The sequence below is a fragment of the Salmo salar genome, chromosome ssa03 (genome assembly GCF_905237065.1).
Source record: "Salmo salar chromosome ssa03, Ssal_v3.1, whole genome shotgun sequence".
Classification (NCBI taxonomy): domain Eukaryota; kingdom Metazoa; phylum Chordata; class Actinopteri; order Salmoniformes; family Salmonidae; genus Salmo; species Salmo salar.
In genome coordinates, this window is record NC_059444.1 from 65,288,621 (window position 1) to 65,312,904 (window position 24,284).

The 24,284-nt window shown below is 41.2% G+C and overlaps 1 protein-coding gene across 1 annotated transcript; it reads left to right on the forward strand.

Moving 5' to 3' along the window:
* The first annotated feature begins 622 nt into the window (after window positions 1–622).
* LOC106601265 (carbonic anhydrase-related protein 10) lies at window positions 623–24,284 on the forward strand. The gene is made up of 9 exons (XM_014193344.2): window positions 623–1,027; window positions 3,156–3,230; window positions 9,722–9,867; window positions 18,306–18,491; window positions 19,240–19,335; window positions 19,476–19,548; window positions 21,800–21,954; window positions 22,097–22,271; window positions 23,390–24,284. Exons 1-9 carry the CDS (start codon window positions 970–972, stop codon window positions 23,410–23,412), a joined length of 987 nt encoding a protein of 328 aa, XP_014048819.1. The 5' UTR covers window positions 623–969; the 3' UTR covers window positions 23,413–24,284.

Sequence of the window (24,284 nt, forward strand, 5' to 3'; positions counted from 1 at the left end):
TTAGTAAACTGTTGAAAACATCAAGACGCTTGACCATGCTGCAGGTCATATAACTGCTTGTTACATGCAATATGCTTTGTGGACTTCATTAGACAGATGTTGCTCTCCGGTTTTGTGAGGAAACTAACATATATGTATTTTAGTTTATTTCGCCACTGTGTGACTGTTGTCTTTTTGTTGTCACTGCCTTATTGTATATCATGGTGGCGTATGAACGAATAGCTTATAAAGCAAATAACGCAATTATCACAACATAGGTTGTAATATGGCTTTTTTACTGCCTTGGCTTCCTCAGTGATATTACCAATGCACCGCTACTGAGTAGTTGCAAAGTACCTAAAAATAAGTAAGTAGTTGCAAAGTTGCTAATTAGCTCAAATGCAAAAGCTGTCTGTGATAAGATTTGACCATGTAACCTTTGAGTTGCTAGACTTTCGCGTTATGTCACTCATCCACCACGACCAACCAACCACTTTCCTTTCATTTTTGCCTTGAGTAACCTACTATCTTATGTAAGCATACCAAACATAAAGTATTATACTAATTTGAGTGTCCCTTACTTACGTTTACTATGCTACGTCTAGTCCACGAGACCAGTCTGCCCATGGTGATGGTCTGCGGCACGCAGTGACAAGTTGAGTCCACTCAAAGATAGCCAGTCATGTAGCTTCAGTTCGTACTCGGTCTTCAAACACATTCAATGGCGAAGCGAACGACGGCATCGTGTCGTAATTATATAATATATATTTTTTATGGCTCACATTACAACGTGTTTTGAGCGTTCGTGGTTTTTGACGCGCGTTCTTTTGGCATACCATTTTGGCAGAGCGCGCACCACTCTGAATGTGACACCTTGGATAGTTGACGGTTTGGGGAAAATGCCTCATCAAAGTTTGTCATCGTTAAGAACTCAAACTTTACAATTAATATATTTAAGCTTTTGCAAAATTAACTTGGAATGAATGAAGAATGCATATCGTTTGGGAAATATTTTTGATTTTTCAAGCATATTTCATCTGTACATCAGGTAAGCCTGGAATCCTGCGGTTATTAAATGGAATACATGAGATTAAGTGATGAGCTCAACTTCAGGGCTTGAACAAACCCCAGAATATTGTGACACATTTAAATGTATTTGGATAAGGAAATACAGAATAGTCTTCTGTTGGCGATACGGTTGCAACTGTAAACCGTGCAATGTAGGGCACGGGTGTTGCAGCTGTCTACCAATAATTGTTTCAGTAGGTTTAAGCATGACAAGTCTTTAAAGGTCACAAAAGAAAATATTTATTCCACTTGCGCGTGAGTTGGCAACACAATTACTGTAATCGTTGATTATCTAGCCATTCTCGTGAATCTTAGTCATAATATTATATAATAGGCTATTTGTGTTTAGGATTATAGATTTTTGTCCCGCCCCCAATTTGGTATAAATGAGAGAACATTTTACAAAATCTCTTTGCGCCTCTCAAATTTGTAATGCTGAGATTAGATTCAACATTAGGCGTGTTCCACATACAGATGCGCTTTACATGTTGCATGGATATCATTATTACCCACATCTTACATCATCGCAAACACATAGAATATCTTGTCTGCATCCTAGGAGGCCTCTGTCCCAAAATAAGCTATGACAGAGACTCATTTGTCAATAGATGGAACTTTTCAAGTATGTTTAACTTCTGTTCTTATTTACATCTGCCAGACAGCAATAAATTGTATCTTATGCTCTTACCCTCATGACCGCTGACATGATGTTTAGTGGGAAGAACAGCTGACCGTGGGGCTTGGCCCCAAGATCCAGAAGTTCAGAGGGCAAGTGATGAACCACAAAACCCTGGGCCTGGGATAGAGGCAGTAGAACACTCACATAAACAGTGTTTCAGTATTCTCTCCCTTCGAGAATTGTCCATTCGCACAGAGCACCATCTGCAAACCAGTGCCCTAGAAACCCCCGGAATGATCCCATTGCTGCCTGCCACCAATGTAGCAAGAGAGTAAGAGAGAGGAAAACTGACAGGGGGCACAATCCTCAGATCCTGTGTGGTGCAGAGGCAGGGGCTCTACCACCTGTACCACAACAACTTGGCCTCGAGGCAATTCATAGGGTTTGGGATCTAAATGAGTTTCCCTCCATTAAGTATGATATGTTATGAATGGAATAGCTGTTGTACAATATCATATGAATTGGAGGACGTGTAGTATCACATGTCTTACCCGGCCGAACAATATCATATGAATTGGAGGACGTGTAGTATCACATGTCTTACCCGGCCGAACAATATCATATGAATTGGATGATGAAATGTATAATGCATCTTGGAGGACGTATTGGGTGGCAGGTTGGGCCAGTCACTGAAAGGTTGCTGGATCGAATCCCTGAGCTGACAAGGTAAAAATCTGTTGTTCTGCCCCTGAACAAGGCAGTTAACCCACTGTTCCCCGGTAGGCCATGATTGTAAATAAGAATTTGTTCTTAACTGACTTGCCTATTTAAATAAAGGTTAAAAAAAGGAAGTACTATACATCTTGCTCCGATTCCAGGCTGCTTGTTCTTTTGTTAGCATTTGTGGTAAGGACAAATGTTAGGAGAATTTATGTTGCAGGTTAGTAGAATTAGGTTGAGGTTAGGGAACATGTTAGCTTAAATGCTACAGTTGTCCCCGACCCAACTCGAACACGCAACCTTTGGTTGCTTTATTTCTATACTTTTTTCTGATTTTTCAGGGGGTGCTGAGGGTACTGCAGCACCCCTAATCAAAATCAAATCACATTTTATTGGTCATATACACATGGTTAGTAGATGCTATTGTGAGTGTAGTGAAATGCTTGTGCACCCTACTTCCCTTGGCAATGCACCAATCTCCCTACTTTTCATTTCTGTCTTATTAACCAGACCATTATTCTATTTGTACTGTAACGTAACACCTCCTATTAAATGGAGGTACCCACTGGAACATTCCAAACCTCTCTTTAATGTGGTCAGGCTGACCACAAAAGCCAGGGCCTCAATTCATCTCTAATCTCTCTCATTGTCTCTTGAAAGGTAATATTAGACTTAAAAAGAAGTGAAAGTTAAGTGTTCTAACAAGTGAGTTGATGATCATTTTCAGCGACATGATGGTTACAGTGGTTTTGTTTTTTTCCTACTGCAGCACAGCTAATTTCACCAAAGATTCATGACGGTTGGTGGGCGTACAAAGATGCTGTCCAAGGGAGCTTTGTTCCGGGTAAGTATTTTAGATGTTGAACAAACACTGACATCACATGAACTCAAAGCCTTGGTGTCCCATGGCCCACTATTAAATACAGAGATGGTCCAATCAGTTTTCCACATTGATTCAATGTCATCACATTGAATTATTTTTCTTGAAATGACATGGAAACAATGTTGATTCAACCAGTTTTTGTCCAGTGGGTTGTTTTGTAACAGAAAGCCAGACCAAACATTCCTCTCTGTTTTGGGAAGGGAACATTTCTTGTATACCAGGAGGGTTCGCTTGTTACCAACTTTCTTGCTCTTGGGCAGTGTTATTGACATGGGCTGGCTGCTTCCTCCGCTCTCTGTCTCTGCAGCAGGAGCTTCAGGTTCACTACTGTTCTGACTGCAGGTCTTATGAAATTTTTATCACAGCCCTCTCTCCATCTTCCTCCCTCCCTGTGCTTCTTTACTCCATAATCAAGGGGAGCACAGACATACAAGTATACAGAAGAAGAATGGCAGCACAATGAATAAAATAGAGGTCTCAGACCTTTTCAATGAGGAAGGATCGAATGACCAATATAACTGTGTAGCAAGTGTTGTCTGGTAACATTTCAGTAATACAACATAAGCCCAAATTCTGGCGACATTTCTTGTTTGAGGCTGTTATTCGTTAAAAGGTACATTATGTGACTGTGGATCGTACCTGGCTCCACGTGGGGGCTAAAGGGGGCTGAGCCCCCCTCAGTTTTAGTTTTATAAAGAGCAAAAAAATCTGTATATTCGCTGTCAGCACAATGGACAGGGCGCGCCACTGTGTGTGTAGGGGGGCTATGGAAAGCCACTGGGGCAGTTAGATATGACTCCTTTGAGTTTCCATAAAAAGCGGGGGAAAAAATGCATCTCATCTCTGTGGTAGGCTATGTGAATAACGTGAATCTCTGTGGTAGGCTATGTGAATAACGTGATGCGCCTCGGCATGTAATATTTGATTTTGATTTATAAGGGCGGGGTCAAGTTTACCAGTTTGTTGGAGGCCCAATTGTCTCCTTCCTGCTCCTCTGCTCTTCCTATGAGGGGGGTGCTCTGCAGGATTGTCTGCCCTGTGATTGGGTGTGTGAGGTTTTCATCCCGACATTGACTGACACTGAATTGATGATGACCTAGCTCTCTCCGGAGCCTGGAGAGGGTGACAGGGTGTACTCTGACCCTTTCCCTGGGCTTGGAGAGAAAAGGACTGCACCGCACATTTTTTCCTGGGAGTGGCACGGAAGTTGTCACTGCTGGGGAGTCTGGAGACAACCCCAGTATCCACTGTGCATCGTTCAGGAGAGAATTCTCCCTTACCTGCTAGAAAAAAAGGCCCATGTGGGGAAGTTTGTACCCCTGCATTGCCAAAAGGTTATTGGACAGTGTTTAGGGCCTGGGCAAAGTGTTCATCTGCCTTGGGGCAACTGCTATGATGGTCCTTTATTTGCTCTGTTAATCTACATTCACCAAATGGACATACCATGTTGGTCAATGTGTATCATGTACCCAGTGCTCGTTTACATATAAATATAAATATCACAGTCATCTTTGAAACCCCAGTGCTGTGTAAAATAAATCCAACTAATTTGCATCTCTACCTGCCTGCCTCCTGCTGAATATGTGTCCTTATGACTGCTAGAAGGCCCCTATTTTACACTGATACAGCGTAGCGGAGATAGATTACAGATTTCGCGCCAACCTGTCACTTCAAAAGCACTCAATGATCTCGGAGTCTCTGCATTTGAACTTTATTTATTTTGGTATAGCGTGATAGGCAGAAATCAATATAATTCCAATGCAAGAACACCCCAAAATGTAGCCCCCTCGCTGATTTCCACTGCCCCCTTGGTCACTTTATTCTGGCGCCGGTTCTGCTCTGGATGACTACATAATGATGTTTGTTTCCAACATTAGCGCTGTTTTCCTAAAGAAGTTAAATCCGCTTTGTGTTTTGTTTCCTTTGCCACAATACTAACGAGTACCGCGATACTGGTATCATCCCACCCCAATTGTCAATGTGGGCCTCAAGGAATGGTGAAAATTTGGATGAGCCAATGGGCTCCTATAAGGATATGTGACACCAGCAGAAACTGCTGCCTCGAGGGCCAGCGCTGTTCTCAACTGCTCCATGTGTAACTCTGTCATTGGATTACCTTAGGAGAAAGGCCTATTTATTAGCTGTGACAGATAAGCACAGCAGGTGACAAAGAGGCATTTGGAAGTCTTTTGTAGAAGGTTGTGGGATGCTCCCTGACCTTTTACTTTATGTCTGCTGCTAGTGTATCAGTGTGTGGACTCAGGGGGTGAGCCCTTTCAGCCTCTCAGCCTAGCAACAGGGAAGCTTCCTGTCTATCACCACAGAGACCTTTACACAGGAGAAGAGACATCCACACACAGTCAACTGCAAGTGACAGTGACTCTGTGTATGTGCTGTGTGTCATATGGGTGGAAGCCAAGTTGGTGGGATGTTTTTGCTATTGTACATTAATTTGCCTCAAGCCCTTTTTGATGAAAACGGGAAACTCTACAGCTAGAATGTACATTTGTAGCCATCTAATTAAAGACTTGACTTTTTGAAATAGAAAGGAAATCGAATTGATCTAAACAGGCTCAAGAAGAGTGCAATTATGCCTTGGCCCATTAACTTTTTGATACAGATTTAAATTCAACTGAACCTTTTGTCAGAAACAAAGGTATCACCTTCCTTCTGTATATTCTTACAGGAGCATAACTCTGTATTATTATTTGTATGTGCTGCAGTCTTGGAAAGTAGGTCACCAAGTTAGTGATCACAGCCAGCTATCTCTCTCTCTCTCTCTCTCTCTCCCTCTCTCTCTCACACACACACATACACAGATGCCCTTGCAAAGACTGATGGGCAAAAAAGAAGTGCGGAAGGAAGAAACAGAATCCCTCCCACGCAAAGAGTTCTGGGGGAATTTAAATGGAATGGGAAGAGGCTAGAATAGAATTATGATTACTATGCTCTCAATAATCTTCTAATGGTATTAAAAGGCCATATTCACAGGACACTTTACATTTTCACTCTCACTCAGAGCTATAATAATGTTAAGCCCTTCTTCCTCCTTTTCCCACTCACCGACTAATGTGATGAACATACATATGTTCTAGCATATTGCTGCTGTATTTCTACCTGCAGGTATGGCGGCATGGAGGATGAGCGGATAGGTTTGGTATTGGAGCAACACTAGCTACAACATTGTCCTCAAAGCTAAAACATTGTGTGAAGGTGCTAGATTATGGCTGACATTTAAGACTGTTAACAACCAAATCATTTATAGGCAAGCCAGCCAAGTAATTTACAGCTGTGATAAAGGAAGATTCTCAAAGGAAAGGTCAGAAAAGCAGTGGCTTATTCCTCCTTGCCATGTCAAAGTAAGATTTGATTTGTTTGAGGGCTGAGCAAAATAACCTCCTACAGCAGATGGTGTTAAATCCTCTATGGTGATAAGAAGGTCTAGACCTAGGAATATTATCCTGTCAAACCAGAAGCTTGCTAGTAACCAGGTTTACATTAAACCTTTTCCATCGGTAGAGTAGAAAATGTGATGGAAACCCATCTAACTTGTATTTTTTTATTCAGTACATGGAAATGTATTTTTATGTGCATTACATCATCACACACAGCCTTTTATCCTCAAACAAGTCTGTTACTTGATGGAAACATTTCTGGTAAGAAAATGTGTATGTTGTTTTTTTGCAGATTTTAGAATATTCGCATGAAAATCTGTCACCAACTGGATGGAAACCTGGCTAGTTGTTCTACATTGTCAGGCTCCTCCTTTGGAATTGGTATTACTACCTGCCCACCAATACCCCAAACACCCAGCTGCCTTTTAAATAAACTGCTCCATGGAATTACCCCTTGGCTTACAGCACCCTTTTAAGCACTGTTTATTGAAGAACAATTCTCCCTTCATCATTACTCTCTGATTGTCTCACACTCCATAGCCTATAGTTTTCATGAGTCGGTTGCCTGAGTGTGAAAAGGTCTACCGTGTCCTAGTATTTGGGAAACAATATTGCAGTTGCAACACAGTTTTTTGAACTAATTGTAGTTCCATCTGTAGTTCTCTCACGTCCCAAGACATCTGCTCTCTGATGCTAACTGCATGATGGATCATCAGCTATTCCTCCACTCTAATTATATCTACAGGACCTGAGGAAGGCATTACCCTGGAGTCAGGAGTGTCTCTGCACAGTCCAGCAGGTTCAATAGACGGCAACCTGTCCCAATTTTGTCTTCTTTGTTTATGCTGCTTCTAAAATTGGAAATGTAATCCCTACGATCTGAGGGGAGGATTTCCCTGGTCATTTTGATATAAAATCAGAGTGAATTGTGATTGCTGTGAATTGGCCGGTCCTCAGTCCTAGTGGTCTCTCCAGACCCATTGACATTTATGTTCTCATTTTAGTTTGTTCTCTGTAACGTTATGTTTATATCCTGACTATTTTGCTCTGGAAAAAACCTCTAGACTTCAATTAGCTGCATATCCCAACACGTGTTGTGAAGTCTCCCTAGAGGTAGTTGTACTGTAGGGTCTGGTTTTCAGCTCTTGGCTGGGACATACTGCATTGCACCTGCTGCATGCACCTGCTACCTGATCCAATAATATACCTGTACTGGAATAGAGATCATGATCACTATACAGCATGGGTAAAGGGGGTGAGTTCACACGTGAGGGTTTAGACATACTTATACTTTTCTAGCTGAGTTTTCTAATGGAAATTGTTGTCTTTCCTGCTCAGCCTCAGTAATGTCCAGGTGCATCTCTAAGCACCTTTCGCTGCCAAAACAATAACGTTGGTTTGAATCTGCCCTATGAAGCATCCTTAACAATGAATGCCTCGTCATTTATTTCGATGTTTTTATCACTCTTGCTCCACCAAATCAACAATCAATTAAAGTGGTTAAAGTTAATACAACAGTTAGCATTACACTCAACGCATGGCAATCTATCTTTTTTTTCCTTTGAGCATGGTTCTCAGTAGGACATATGCTCTCTTTCCTGCGACTGTTGTGCTTACCAAATGTCACTGAGTGGGATTACAACACAGTTACATCATTGTTTTAGGACACAAAGGCTTTCATATACTGTATGTCACATTACCTAATTTTTTGACAAAAGTAATAATTGTTGCCAAAATACTGCCTTCGAAACTATCAACAACAGTGTACATTTTTCCCTGGATCAGTTCGTTAAAACAATGATATTATAGTTAAAAATGCCTAGGCTTCATTTTGTGATCATTTTACTAAACATTGTGTTTTTTTTTGGTAAACACTATATTGAACCCACTACACGTGCAGCTACAACTGGTAAACAATGTGGTGGCTCAGAAAGCAGGAAGATATGCAACATGAGCTTTGTTGACATTCAGAGATTCCAACATCATTCCAGATCCTCATCTACTGTATTTCATTATTATGTATTAAGAGTAGTTTGGCCAAGATCAGCATGTAATATAGGTCACTGATCATCTTAGGGTGACTAATCCATTGCTTATTTGCTAGTTGAATCTTTATTCAGATTACTTTGAGATTTAGCTACTTAGCAGATTCACTAGCTGATTCTTAATTCTGAAATTGACTCCTAGTCATGATTTCCTCTTATTGTAGAAACATCTATAAGGGGTTGTGGCACTGATCTGATAGTCCTTAACCACCATTGGGCTTTGCCCATCAAGGCATGCCCCTTGCCCATGAATTAAGAGCAATGAAAAAGTACTAGTTGTCCCAGGAGTCTCTGTCCGGCAATTCAGATGAGTATCAGCCTCTAATCCCTATGCTAAGGGAGAGAACGTAATAGTCCTGAACCCTCATCTGTTTCACAGCTGGGCGGCCCTCTCCACTCAAGCCGGCCCACGTGATGTAATCACGGCTGGGTGATGTCACACGTGTCAGAAAGGGGTAGTGATGGCACTCTTGAGGCCTGCCACATCTGTCACAGCTGCCCTGCTCCTGTGCCACTGCCAGGCTCTGAGCCACACTAAGAGGAGAGGAGGGGTTCTCCCCAGTCCCTTCTGTCATGTGCAAGTAACGAGGGACGGATAACTAAGATTATTTCAGCTGATCTTAAATCAGATTCTGGAAGCATTTAAACTGATTCTGATATAGAGGGATTCTATCTAAATCCCTAGTAGGATCTACATACATACATACATAATCAACTTTGGCATTACTCACGTGCCCTTCTCTCAAAATGGCTCTTCCTAGTACTGTACAATCATAATATGGAATGTTGTGCTGATGGCATACTCCATACTCTACCTGCTGCTGTTTTGGTTACAGTAAGGCAAGGACTTTAAAGGGATATCTTTACTTCATTTCCTTACTCCGTGTTTCCTCCTCAGTGGTTCCTGTCAAAGTCTTTATAGTCCAAGCGCTGTTTAAGAACTTACTCATCTCACACATCAACGTGATATTAGACATGATAAAGGAAATTGAACTGTGCTTGTTGTCCACAGTACCATCCTTCTGGGGGCTAGTGAATTCCGCCTGGAACCTGTGTGCCATGGGAAAGAGGCAGTCGCCGGTCAACGTCGAGACCAGTCACATGATCTTTGACCCCTTCCTCACCCCTCTACGTCTCAACACAGGTGGACGCAGCAAGGTAAGGAGATTGTGGAAAGCCTGATCTTGAACTCCCAGATGACTCTTGAGCTTGTAGATCTGAAGGGCATCAGGACTTAAACTTCAGGAGACGTTGATCATCTAGAGGCTATTATTGGATTCCAGTTGTGTGTGTTCATATTATATTTTCAATGCGTAATAAGGACTAGTATGCTCAGCCATCATCAAAACGAGGTGTAGGTGAGAAAAATTCTGTTTACAGAATAAGCGTTTGTAGATTTATAGTATGAAGTAACATCAAATTTTAAAATCTTCTCTCAGAATTCTTTCGACTACACTGACAGGGTGAATTTTCTAAATGCCACTAGCAACACCCCTGCTATCTGGCCCCATGGCTCTCCTTTAGTTGTACATCATGCTCTGCTTTCACAGTTGCCATCTGAATCTCTCCCATCCCGATCCCATCAAATGACCCATATAGCAGATAGTATTTATTGTAGGATTTCACTAACATTATCAAAGGGTGTTGGCAGGATGCCCCAAGCTCAAGCTGCAAGCTGGGGACAAGGGGGCATGACCATCGTTCACCACAGGGCTTAAGGTCCACTAGGGAATAGGGGAAATCACTAATCATGTAAAATGAGAACGACAACAGAATTACACTCAGTACTGTAGTTCAAATGTGGACAATTTAACTATTACCGAGCCTATTTGATGCAATTACATTTTATTGATGTATCTTTTGGTTCTTAGCGGTGTTGTGTAAGAATGAAAATTGACTTACTGTAAGGTATGTGGTGGCCATTTTTCAGAGGACAAAAACCTTTGATTAAGATAGTCCACCCCCTCCCCCAGCATTTGGTTCCCATGAATAGTACGCTCATTTTGTTACCACAAGGAGTCAGGAAGGATTGGCAAAGAGCAGTACATGGAAGAGAGGGTTAAATTCTCTTTGTAAGTCTTGTTTTATGATTAATGCTAGTGTGCATCTGCTGAGCGAGAGCGCAGAGAGCTGGGCCATCTGTGCTGGCGTGTGTCTGTGGGAGGACTGTGGGAGAGGGGATAAATGAAGTTAGCCAGGATGTTTTTACATTCGCCACAGCTCGTCTACTCGATACTCCCAGATACATGTCCATCAACAGATGGACATGTTTACTCTCCCAGTTAATTGCCTCTTTTCCTGCAGCTATTTATTGAGATGTATACACTATTTTAGTTTTAAATATTGTCATGTGCCATTTACACACTACATACAAACAAACTCAGCTCACACACAAGTAGAATACATGTTATTCCTGATTAACATTGAGCTTTGATTTATAGCTTGATGAAAGGTGGTTGCTTGAAAAAGGTGGTTGTGTAAATGAATTTCCATCTTGTTATTAAGCACTTGGGATGTTAGACCTTGTGGAGGAGTCTTACTTTACCACAGAAAACTTCAGATGGAGATTGATGCTCAGGTGAAGGGGATGCTGAGATTCTGAGGAACCTGTTTTGTAAAGACATTTAACTGTTAGAGAAAGTGTGAAATAGACTTGTTATGGTCAAAGATCAAATGATAAGATGCAGTTGCTGCACTCCAAAAACAGCACTTTTACGGAAGTGTATTTGCTCACTTCACTTGAATATTAGGGAAATATTTTCAACTTGTATGCTCAGGCAGCGACTGAATAGCAATTTGCATTTTAGATACTTGATACAGACAATTAATCCTAAGAAGTGATTTAGTGTGGCAATCTTTGTCATGAAAAAAGACAACATGAAACTGTGGTGATAAGCCTTTGCTTGATAAATGGTTCTGTTCATAGCATCTTTGAATTGACTTCAACGTGTTGACATTTAGTAATCATTTGGATGCTGCGACAGTCAATAGCAGGACATTAGTCATTTCCTATCTCACTTGCTCCCATGATGTCCACAAAGCCATACTCACTCGCACACACTGTCACCAAATTCACTCATGAAGACGTAGTTTCTCATTAACTTACCCTAGTAAAGCACAAACAGTTGCTCATAGAAAACATTTAGTAAGCAACAAGTTGGCATTTTGCAAAGCACCCATGAGGAAAACTGTCAGCCGGGAAATGTCGGTCCTTTGAAAATATTGGTGCAATTATACAGTATAACCCATTTCATGTGATGTAATCCAGGGCTAGAATATCCTTATTTTTTTTGTTTATCCAGAAAACAGCCTGCTATTACCAAGAGACAAGTTTGAGATAAGATAAAAAGTTACCTTAGTTCCTTTCGAAGGTTGAAGGACTTCAATGTCCTCAATCTGTTCAAATCCCAGACTTTGAATCCTCAAGGAAGGGAGGGAGTACAAAGTGGCTTAGGAGTGACAGAGACTAAAGGAGAAGTAAGGTGGGTGAGGTGAGTGTTGGGTCAAATAACAGGAGGATTCATCATTCTGACAGGCTTCACATGGAGTGTCACCACTTAAAGACATGCTCCGGAACTTTGGTGACTCATTCCTACATTGCGGTGCCTTTTGGACCTCATACATTTTGTATTCTACCAGTTTGACTTTCAGAAAAACATATTGGTCACTTATTTTTTTGTGCATTTTCCAACCTGTTAGGTGCATAATCCTACCAGGGTGGAACCTAACAGGGTGGAAATTTGGAGCCTAAATTAGCCATAGCTCTGTGAGTGAGCAAGATTGAGTTAGCATAAAGAGATTAAGGGTCTCACTGTTCAGTAAGAATAGGAGCAAGGCAAGTTTCATTCCATCAGCCATAGGGCTGCTGAACAGTGGGACATAGGACAGATACAGGATGCTGAACAGTGGGACATAGGACAGATGAAGGATGCTGAACAGTGGGACATAGGACAGATGCAGGATGTTGAACAGTGGGACATAGGACAGATGAAGGATGCTGAACAGTGGGACATAGGACAGATGCAGGATGCTGAACAGTGGGACATAGGACAGATGCAGGCCCAATACACGGCAGGTCAGTAGGCTGCAGAGACTTTGAATATGTGGAAATGTAAATGTGTGACTTGTGTACTAACTTTCCATTTTTTTGTACTGCATGTAGTATATTGTGTTGTGTTTGTGTATTTATATTCTGGCGTCACAGAATGAATTTCCATTTAAATTTACAATAAAGTATATCATATCGTAATGGTGAACACTTGAACAGGATTAAATGCAATTATAATAAATACAATAATCATGGAAGAAAGTTATTGAGAGAGAATTTAACTAGGACTATAAAATAATGAAAAAATATATTATACAAAAGTACTGAGAATCTCTTTTAACAAAGATGTTTAGGGGTTGTCTGAGGTCCACACAACATTCAAACAGACACCATGAACAGGGAATTTAGAAAACACTTTATTGGCGGAGATGTTTTAGCATATTTTGTCTTTCATGTTGCAAAATGATGGTTAACCAGCCAAAGAGGGAGCTACGGGTGCGCTTCTCGTGCATGATTTTGTGAGGATTTCTATTTTGCATATTGTAACCTTACTGTGTTGGCGGAACAAATAACATGCCTTCTGTTGCTTTACCACCCCAACTGCATTGAACTGCCAGGAACAGGCAGTGTTTCTGTCAATGTGTGTTTACTGGAGATTCTCTCTGCTGCTCGTGTTTAGCCAGAGACACAATTCTCTCCATTATACTACTATTGTGGATCTCATGCTGAGTGTGTGTGAAGTTCAGTAAAATCCCAACTTTGAAACAGAGCCTGTAGACGTGCCTCGTTGCATAGAATGAATTTCCCCACAGAGAGGCGCTCACTTCAGAGTGTAAAGGCCACAGTTAGAGGGCGGCAGGTAGCCTAGCGGTTAAAAGTGTTGGGCCAGTAACCAAAAGGTCACTGGTTAGAATCCCAGAGCCGACTAGGTGAATAATCTGTTGCTGTGCCCTTGAGCAAGGCATTTGCCCCTAATTGCTCCTGTAAATTGCTCTGGATAAGAGCATCTGCTAAATGGTGTAAATGTAAAATTTGTATTTTTCAGGCAAAGACAGTAGAGGGCCTCCAGGGAACTGAGAGAGAACTGATGGGGGATTTAATAATCTAATCAAAGCTAGTCTAACTTCTCTTCTCAAAACATGGTGGAAAACCCAAACTACCTCCCATTCTCACTGTTTTGAGGGCAGTCACTGCAATTTACTTTCATTGATATAATAATGGGAGAGTCTTGTGTTCTGCATAAAAGTGAGGTATGACACGTACAGTGCCTTCAGAAAGTATTCACACCCCTTGACTTTTTCCACATTTTGTTCTGTTACAGCCTGAATTTAAAATTGTTTACATTTAGATTTTTTTGCCACTGGCCTACACACAATACCCCATAATGTCAGAGTGGAATTATGCTTTTAGACATTTTTACAAATTAATAAAAAATGAAACGCTGAAATATCTTGAGTCAATGAGTATTCAACCCCTTTGTATTGGCTAGCCTAAATAAGTTTGTGAGTAAAAATTGGCTTAAAAAGTAACATAATAAGTTGCATGGACTCACTCTATGGGAAATAAGTGTTTAACTTTATATTTGAATGGCTACTTCATCTCTGTACCCCACACATACAATTATCTCTATCTCTAAGGTCCCTCAGTCGAACAGTGAATTTCAAACACAGATTCAACCACAAAGATCAGGGAGGTTTTCCAATGCCTCAGAAAGAAGGGCACCTATTGGTAAATGGGTAAAACATTTTAAAAAAAGCAGACATTGAATATCCCTTTGAGCATGCGGAAGTTATTAATTACACTTTAGATGGTGTATCAATATACCCAGTCTCTACAAAAATGCAAGCGTCCTTCCTAACTCAGTTGCCGGAGAGGAAGGAAACTGCACAAGGATTTCACCATGAGGCCAATGGTGACTTTAAAACAGTTAAAGAGTGTAATGGCTGTGATAAGAGAAAACTAAGGATGGATCCACAACAGTGTAGTTACTCCACAATACTAACCTAATTGACAGAGTGAAAAGAAGAAAGCCTGTACAGAATAAAAATATTACAAAACATGCATCCTGTTTGCAACAAGGCACTAAAGTAATGCCGCAAAGCAATTTTTTGTCCTGAATACAAAGTGTTATGTTTGGGGCAAATCCAATACAACACATTACTGAGTACCATTCTCCATATGTTGAAGCATAGTGATGGCTGCATCATATTATGGGTATGCTTGTAATCTTTAAGGACTGGGGAGTTTTTCAGGATAGGAAATGAACAGAATGAATCTAAGCACAGGCAAAATCCTAGAGGAAAACCTGGTTCAATCTGCTTTCCACCAGACACTGTGGGATTTCTTTTTTTACAAATGTTAGAATTTTTCTTCTGCTTTGACAGAGTATTTTGTCTTGATCATTGACAAAGAAAAGGACAATTAAATCCATTTGAAACCCATTTAGTAACACAACAAAATTTGGAAAGTCAAGGGGTGTGAATATTTTCTGAAGGCACTGTAGAACCTATCTCTCAAGCCTGAGGGACAGTCCACTGTACAGCAGAGGGGAAAAGTTTAACCTAACCTGATACAAAACACATTTCAAATTATAATCAAATGTCCCCAAAATGTAAGCCCTCAATATTTGGACTCAATTCACTGAAGCAGCACAGCAATTAGTCCCAAGCCTTTTTAACTCAATGAAGCGTGGGGGGATTTTTGCTCATGGTAAGCAGCTTTTATACTCTGTTTGGAAATGCTTAAAGCGGACAGCAAAATCACTAAATCCCTCAACAGGAGTGTTATTGTGTCAGCTCCTCCTCTAGCATGACTTTACGTCCAAATACATTGCATTCAAGGTAGCTAGAGCATTGTCATAATCAATGATCATTGTGAATCTGAATGGAATTGATGTTCATCTGCAGAATTTCTGTCTGTTAGGTAGGCCTAGTCTGTGGTGTCAATGAGACGGCACAGAATGGAGAGGATTTGAAAGACACTTCGTGATAGAATATCCAATTGATTGTCCATGCTACTCTTAATAAATTGAAGTTATGTTAAGAGATTTGATTTGGTTTGATTGAATGACCATGTGACCATACCCGGCCAGTATAAAAGCACTGATTTAGAGTATAGTCGGTTGCTACACAAGATGAATACAGGAACTGAACAACTTTAAACATCTGCTGCTATAAAAAAAATGTAATATGACCTAAAATCTGTCTGCAACTATTTTAAAATATATATATATATATATATATAGTACCAGTCAAATGTGGACATGCTTACTCATTCAAGGTACTCATTCTTTACCTTAAATGCACTGTTAAGTGGGTACTCTAAAGTTCTTATTATATCTTTGTCTATCAGATTTTAATGCACCACTGTTATCAGAAGGATTTTGAAGGCTGTGTGGGTGAACAGTATGTGGATTTAGTGAAAACATATTTTTATGACAAAGCAAGCCAGCTACATTATCACATCCCAAAGGGCCTCATCAAATTTCTTTGCTTACTAGCCAGTAGAGATTATATCATCCCCAAAACAGAACCTACAACTCCGAACCCATATTGCCGTCTTCTCATGCACAAAGTATTGGCCCCAGTGCCAGCTCAGTACCTGCTGAGTGCTTATTTTGCCTACTAATTAGAATAGGTGTCAGTGGAAGATTTGGTCTAATACATAACACTGTTGAGGAATTGAATTAATGTTCAGCTCTCACCATTTTGCTCATTTGATTCCATGCATTATGCACTAAGAGGGAGTAGAAAGGGCCCATGTTTATAGGGCTATTAAAAAACATGTCAAGTGAAATATATTGCTTTTCCTACTTCATTTAACCATCGGCAGTATTTGTTGTATATATTTTTCTGTCTTTTTTGGTCTGAATAAATTAACTAAGTGGATCACCCTATGATGAATGACTCCATCACGATCTACACAGGCATAACACTGAACTCCCTCCCTTCACTTTTTCTCCTTACCTCCCTCTCATTTCATTATAAATCTTGATGTTATCCTAGTTTTTTATGAAAGAATGGAACAAAGCTTTGTAGGTCTTCCTTTACCTGTTGGGCATTTCGATGTGTCACTTCAAACAACGTGAGAGTTGGTTTCTCAGTTTATTATTAATTTCACCTGCTTCCTTAATGAGATGAGATTTGGAAGATGATTTTCTCATTTTTTTATTTTAATCCACCTTTTAAAAACCTCATTTACTGCAGGCCTACAGCCAATCCCAAATGATTATTCTGTGATTATGAGCCTGAGGAATATTATAATTTTACATTGCAGTAATGGGAAAGTGCAATTGGAGCGTGAGTTTTTTTTCTTTTTCTACCCATAATGGAAATGATAAAGAATTACACTGAACAAAAATATAAACGCAACATGTAAGGTGTTGGTCCCATGTTTCATGAGCTGAAATAAAATAATTTTGTTTACATCCCTGTTACTGAGCATTTATCCTTTGCCAAGATAATCCATCCACCTGACAGGTGTGGCATATCAAGAAGCTGATAAAACAGCATGATCATTACACAGGTGTACCTTGTGCTGGGGAAAATAAAAGACCAGAAACCGTCTCGGGGAAGCTCATCTGCATGCTTGTCATCCTCACCAGGGTCTTGACCTGACTGCAGTTCGGCGTTGTAACAGACTTCAGTAGTCAAATGCTCACCTTTGATGGCCACTGGCACACTGGAGAAGTGTGCTCTTCACGGATTAATCCCGGTTTCAACTGTTTCGGGCAGATGGCAGACTGTGTGTATGGCATCCTGTGGGCGAGCGGTTTGCGATGTCAATGTTGTGAACAGAGTGCCCCATGGTGGTGGTGGGGTGATGGTATGGGCAGGCATAAGCTACGAACATAATTGCATTTTATCAATGGCAATTTTAATGCACAGAGATACTGTGGTGAGACCGTTCATCCGCCGCCATCACCTCATGTTTCAGCATGATAACGCACAGCCCCATGTTGCAAGGATCTGTACACAATTCCTGGAAACTGAAAATGTCCCAGTTCTTCCATGGCCTGCATACTCACAAGACATATCACCCATTGAGCATGTTTGGGATGCTCTGGATTGACGTGTACGACAGCGTGTTCCAGTTCCCGCCAATATCCAGCAACTTCACACAGTCATTGAAGAGGAGTCGGACAACATTTCACATGCCACAATCAACAGCCTGATCAACTCTATGCGAAGGAGATGTTTCGCGCTTCATGAGGCAAATGGTGGTCACACCAGATACTGACTGGTTTTCTCATCCACAACCCTACCTATTTTTAAGGTATCTGTGACCAATAGATGCATACCTGTATATGCAGTCATGTAAAATCCATAGATTAGGGCCTAATTAATTTAAATTGACTGATTTTCCTTATATGAACTGTAACTCAGTAAAATCTTAGAAATTGTTGCATGTTGCGTTAATATTTTAGTTCAGTGTATTAACATGAGTTATCTCCATTTCCTCTTCTGTAGAGGTCTCTCAGGTGAGAAACTTGCGCCCCTTCTCTTTTACCACACATCCACCACACCTCACTTGACTCCTCTCTGTGCAGATGGGAGGCACCATGTACAACACGGGGCGCCACGTTTCGCTGCGGCCAGACAAGGCTCACCTGGTGAACATCTCCGGTGGGCCTCTGGGTTACAGTCACCGGCTGGAGGAGATCCGCCTGCACTTCGGTAGCGAGGACGGCCAGGGCTCGGAGCACCTGCTCAATGGACAGTCCTTCCCTGCAGAGGTGAGAGGGAATGAGCCAATGAGCCGAGAGGGATTATCTTTATCTTTGTTGTGTCTATAAACAATCCAATCCACTGCAAGTTGCTTTCATTAGACTAAGAGCTCAATTCAATCAAACTTGCATTACAGTTAAGGCTTCACTGCTTTACACAGCTCTACTGAGGCTTGTTTGTGTGGAAGATTTCCTCAAACAATGGACAATTATAAAATATGCTGAACTACCTCTATCACTCAGTCCACTAATCACATGTACAGGACCTTTGAAGGGTGGGGTAGAAGAGCAACAGCAAAGGCTGGATCGACAAATGGCAGTGGGTTTTTTGTGGGAGCGGGCTTTTTCAGTGGAGGAGGGCGATATTATTATGACAAGAAAGGAAAAACAGTAAACTGATCAGGTGCCAAACTGAGTTTGTCTGTTACGATTTAAATGAGAATTGGCAAACACTTTCCAGTCCTTAATCACCATTTTTAAGTGAGGAAGATATGTTGTCAAAAGTAAGTGGCTGCCCAGATAATTAGAGCTGAATGCTGTTCTAAATTGGAACTCTACTGAGCAGATAAGTGTCAAAGTAAAATATTCCTGAATTTCTTGAGTTTGTCTTCGAGTGTGGGTTGGATGGGTAAAATTAGTTTAATCTGACATAATGCTTTCATGTGCAAGAGAAATTCACATTTCTATCTCACATGGTCTAACACCAGCAAATGAAGGACTCACTGTTTGTTTTGTCTTTATCTCGCCTCACTTACAGGTGCAACTTATACACTACAACCAGGAACTCTATGCCAACTACAGTGAGGCAGCCAAGAGCCCCAATGGTGTAGCAATTGTGTCCATATTCATAAAGGTCAGTTTGTGCTTGATGCAGACAATCTCCTTCTCTGTGGTGTCCTATTGTAGTGACAGTGGTCTTTATATTCAGAATCCTATGGGACTGTGCTGCGGATGCTGAATATTTCATGTTCTTTTAAATCTCTTCCCTCTCAGATATCCGAGTCTCCAAATGTATTCCTGAATCGCATGCTGAACAGAGACACCATCACGAGAATAACATACAAACGTAAGCACCCTCAGGCATTTAAGATGTGTGGGTTTATGCACACACATTGTCAAATCTACAGTAGTCACAGATAGAATAGTAGTCAGTTCCATTTCTGAATCCGTCATAAAAAAGAATATCTAGCAACTGAATTAATTTGGCTAATTGGAAGGTTGCCAGAGATTGACTTAATCAGAGATTGAGTGAAATTCATTCCAACTTCTGAATGAATCAGCTACATTACCAATGTGATCCTCCTGGTTCAATAGAGAAGATGTGTAACAATAGAAACTACCCCCAACCCTGAGAGATGTTTGAGTCATCTCCTGTTTCTAAACGACAGAAATAACTCGGTGGCACTTTCAAAATGTTCTAAGCTGATCGAAAATTGGCATTCCTTTAAAGACAACAATTATGTAACATTGCTATAGTTAGTATTAACAGCCTCTACCCAAACTCTCTTTTCTCTCAGTTTTATGCTCTTCATTAAGTCTGGTTAATTTAATTGTCATTCCTTTTTCATTCATTTAATTAAATTAAACGAATTACATTAAATAAATCACTAATCATCCTTTTATTTGTATCGCATTACTATAATAATTGGATGTTATACTGTATTACAAGTCCCTGCTGACCGGGGAGGTACTATCATTCGTCAAAACAGATGCAGTCACCCCCTTACTGAAGAAACCCCACCTTGACCTCTTATCCAACTACAGGCCCATCTCCAACCTCTTCCTATCAAAAGTACTGGAAAAAGTGATTGCACACCAGCTTCAATTCCATCTGTGTTCCAAATAGCTGAACAAATTTTTCCAGTGAGGTTTCCAGTCCTTGCACAGCACCGAAACAGCTATGGTAAAAGTTACCAATGATCTACTGATGGCTGCAGAATCTGGTTCACCTAGCCTCCCACTTCTCTTAGATCTCGGTGCTCTTTTGACACTGCTGACCATGTTGTGGTCCTCCTGCGGCATCACAGAGAGCACACTTCAATCTCTGGAACTGCTCTGAACTGGTTCTCCTCTTACCTCTCCAATAGGAAGCAATACATCCCGATTGGAGAGTCCAGATCGGTGGAGTCTACAGTCACATGTGGCGTCCCACAGGGGTCCGTTTTGCATCCTATTCTGTTCCTAATCTACATGCTCCCTCTCAGCCAAATCCTCAGAGTCTATAACATCAACTTCCACTGCTGCACTGACGATACCCAAGTATATATTTACATCAATCCGGACACCATCTCAGCCCTAGCAAAACTTGGCAGCTGCCTAGATGACATCAGGGCATGGATGAAAGAGAACATCCTCCGGCTGAACAGCAGAAAGACTGAGGCTATGCTTATTGGGACACACAAGCAGGTCACTAGTGCTGGAAACATCTGCCCGACTAGTGACGGTCAAGTCATCCATCTGTCCTCTGTCATCTCTAACCTGGAAGTTAAGTTTGATCCTTCTCTGTCCTTTGATGCCCATATAAAACATATCTGCAAAACATAATTTTTCTATCTAAGAAACATTGCCTGGCTCAAACCATCGCTCTCCCAGCCAGATGCAGAGAAACTCGTCCACGCCTTCATCTTCTCCCAGATCGACTATGGCAATGCTCTGTTCGGGGGCCTTTAAACCAAATCACTTCAGAGGCAACAACTTCTCCAGAAGAGTCCTGCCAGGACCAAGAAGTCAGCCCACATCACCCCCATCCTTGCTGAACTCCACTGGGTACTGGTCAACTATAAGATTGACTTTAAAATCCTCCTCCTAGTGTTTAAAGCCTTGAATGGATTGAGTCCCACCTACATCAACAATATAATTTATATCAATGAGCCACCTCGCACTCTCCACTCCAGCAACTCAACACTGCTTCAGAACCCCAAGACACACGTCTCCGTACTATGGGGGACTGAGCCTTCTGCTCCTTTGCCCCTCGCCTATGGAATGCTCTCCCTGACCATTTGAGAGCTGCTCCATCAATCAGAGCTTTTAAAACGGGTCTTTAAACACATTTCTACAGACTGTCTTTCTTATAGTCCTAATCTGGAAAGTCCTTTTAGCAACTAGCCTACTATTGCTATATCCTGCCTTGATTTGTTTTTATTGTAGTATTTATTTTATTATCATTATTTTTTGCCTGTGTAGAGCTTTGAGATAACACTGTAATGAAAAGCGCTATACAAATTAAATGTGTTTATTATTATTCTGTAATACAGTGTATAAAGTGTTGAGGATGGTACAGTATGAATCGGATTACCTCTGTTTTGGTCCACCTCCAGATGACGCATTCTTACTCATGGGGCTCAACATAGCAGATCTATATCCAGACACTACACGTTTTATAACATACGAGGGCTCCATGACTATCCCGCCCTGCTTCGAGACAGCCACCTGGATCCTCATGAACAAACCTGTGTACGTCACACAGATGCAGGTAACTCACCCTCGATCATAGACTCAATAATAACATTAACTCATGTGTGACAGAAGTTACTTAATAATTGGCCGTATTTGAGACTGTAGATTCTTTACCATAAACCTTATCTGTCCAACTTTCTCTCACTCCGTCTCTTTAGATGCATTCTCTGCGACTGCTAAGTCAGAATGAGCCATATAAGATATTCCTCAGTATGAGTGACAACACGCGGCCCGCCCAGCCTCTCCTACAGCGCTGTATCCGCACCAACATCAACTTCAGCAAGCAGGGCCGGGACTGCCCCAACAACCGTGCCCTGAGGCCCCAGTATCGAGGTGTGTCTGAACGCATGTGTTTAGGATCTTTATTCAATCAACACGGTTACTTGAAACTTTCCGGTAAAATTCAGGTATTGGTAAAAACAGACTGTGAGAAAGAAGTTTGTCATAGTAATATAAACTGCACATACTGTATTCTGAAACCGGTTTGTGTTTTTAGAAATTCAATATACACTCAGCGACCAGTTTATTAGGTACACTACCACATTCACGAAAAAAACTCCTACAGACCGTGGCATTCAGTTAATGTTCGATTGAACGTTAGAATGGGCAAAACCAGTGACCTAAACGACTGAGCGTGGTATGATCGTCTGTGCCAGGTCCGCCGGTTCCAGTATCTCAGAAACATCCGGCCTCCTGGGCTTTTCATACACGACAGTGTCTAGGGTTTACCGAGAATGGTGCAACACACAAAAAACATCCAGTCAGCGGCAGTCCTGTGGGCGAAAATAGCTTGTTGATGAGAGAGGTCGAAGGATAATGGCAAGAATCGTGCACGCTAACAGGCTGGCCACAAATAAGTAAATAATGTTGCAGTACAACAGTCGTGTGCAGAAAGGCATTGCAGCAGACGACCACACCAGGTTCCACTCCGATCAGCTAAAAACAATAAGAAGCAGCTCTAGTGGCCATGCAATCACCAACACTGGACAATTGAGGAGTGGAAAAACATCACCTGGTCCTTCGAATCCTGGTTCCTGTTGTGTCATGCTGATGGCAGAATCAGGATTTGGTGAAAGCAGCATGAATCCATGGCCCCATCCTGCCTGGTGTCAACGGCACAGGTTAGTGGCGGTGGTGTATGGTGTGGGGAAGGTTTTCCTGGCACACATTAGGTCCCTTGATACCAATTGAGAGACGTTTCCATGCCTTGGGGAATTCAGGCTGTTCTGGAGGCAAAGGGGGGTCCGACCCAGTACTAGATGGGTGTACCTAATAAACTGCCTACTGAGTGTATGTTTTCTGTCTTCTATAGTTCTGAGATGTCTATAGAGAAATGCCTTGTCCCTCAAAATGAACAGGTTCTTTGTAGGTTCTATGTCTCAAGCATTGCCTTTGTGTTTCCAGTTCAAGCAGTTCATGCTAACCTCCACATCTCTTTGTTCTCTTTCCAGTAAACCAGTGGCTTCTGAAATAGGAAAAAGATGAACATGCTGTACAATACAACAAGATAAAAACTAAATATGGGATCCTGATTCTCAAGACTTTATTTGAATGTGGAAATACTACATTATCAGCAGAGAGGCTGTTTTTTGAATATGTTTGAGATTGCAAAGTAAGACAAGGAAAGATTGAAAAGTGTAACTTTTAAGGCTGCACAAATGTAATTATTCTACAGAGCTTATGGAAATGGGCTGTAAGGAAATTCAACAGGCTCCGCCATTTACTGACCTCTGCAGTGGAGACAATGAGGACCTCTTTTATGACATCATCATCAGATTCACTTGAGTACCCAAAGATCCCAAAGGACCAACACTTCTTGAAATTAGCTAAATGTAATCACAAATACAACCATAATGTGTTTTGATACCAATAGCATTCCATCAGATCTAACAACAAGCTAAGAATCTGAATTTGATGGGTGCTCTTCCGGTGATGAAAGCTTCTACATAACCATGTCACAAGCAAAAGGTGTACTGAATAAATGTCACAAATGCAGAAACATTTCCTGACCATGTGACCTAACCAGGAAAAATTCTGGGCCCCAGTAAAAAACCAGGGCAAGAGATTTTCCTGTTCAGGCCACATAGTCAGGAAACACTCCTTGCCATAGACTTGGGAGATCCAGTATTTTATACTGTATTTGCTAAACTTTTCTAGCCATTTTGGGCCATTTGCCTTTTCTGTTTAATTGTTTACAATTTCATTCACTCTGTTTATTTCAATGATAGCAGCCCAATTGTTTCAGAGAATTATCTAAGATAAAATAACACTTTACATAAGGCCTATATAGTATATGCTGTTTAAGAATTGTATATTGTCTAGCACTGAATAGAGCATGGGACGTGA

Coding starts and splice junctions, on each gene's coding strand:
- LOC106601265 (XM_014193344.2), top strand. CDS start 970: ATGCATATCGTTTGGGAAATATTTTTGATTTTTCAAGCATATTTCATC. Junction 9,868..18,305: donor ACACAGGTGGACGCAGCAAG/GTAAGGAGATTG, acceptor CTCTCTGTGCAG/ATGGGAGGCACCATGTACAA. Junction 18,492..19,239: donor GACAGTCCTTCCCTGCAGAG/GTGAGAGGGAAT, acceptor CCTCACTTACAG/GTGCAACTTATACACTACAA.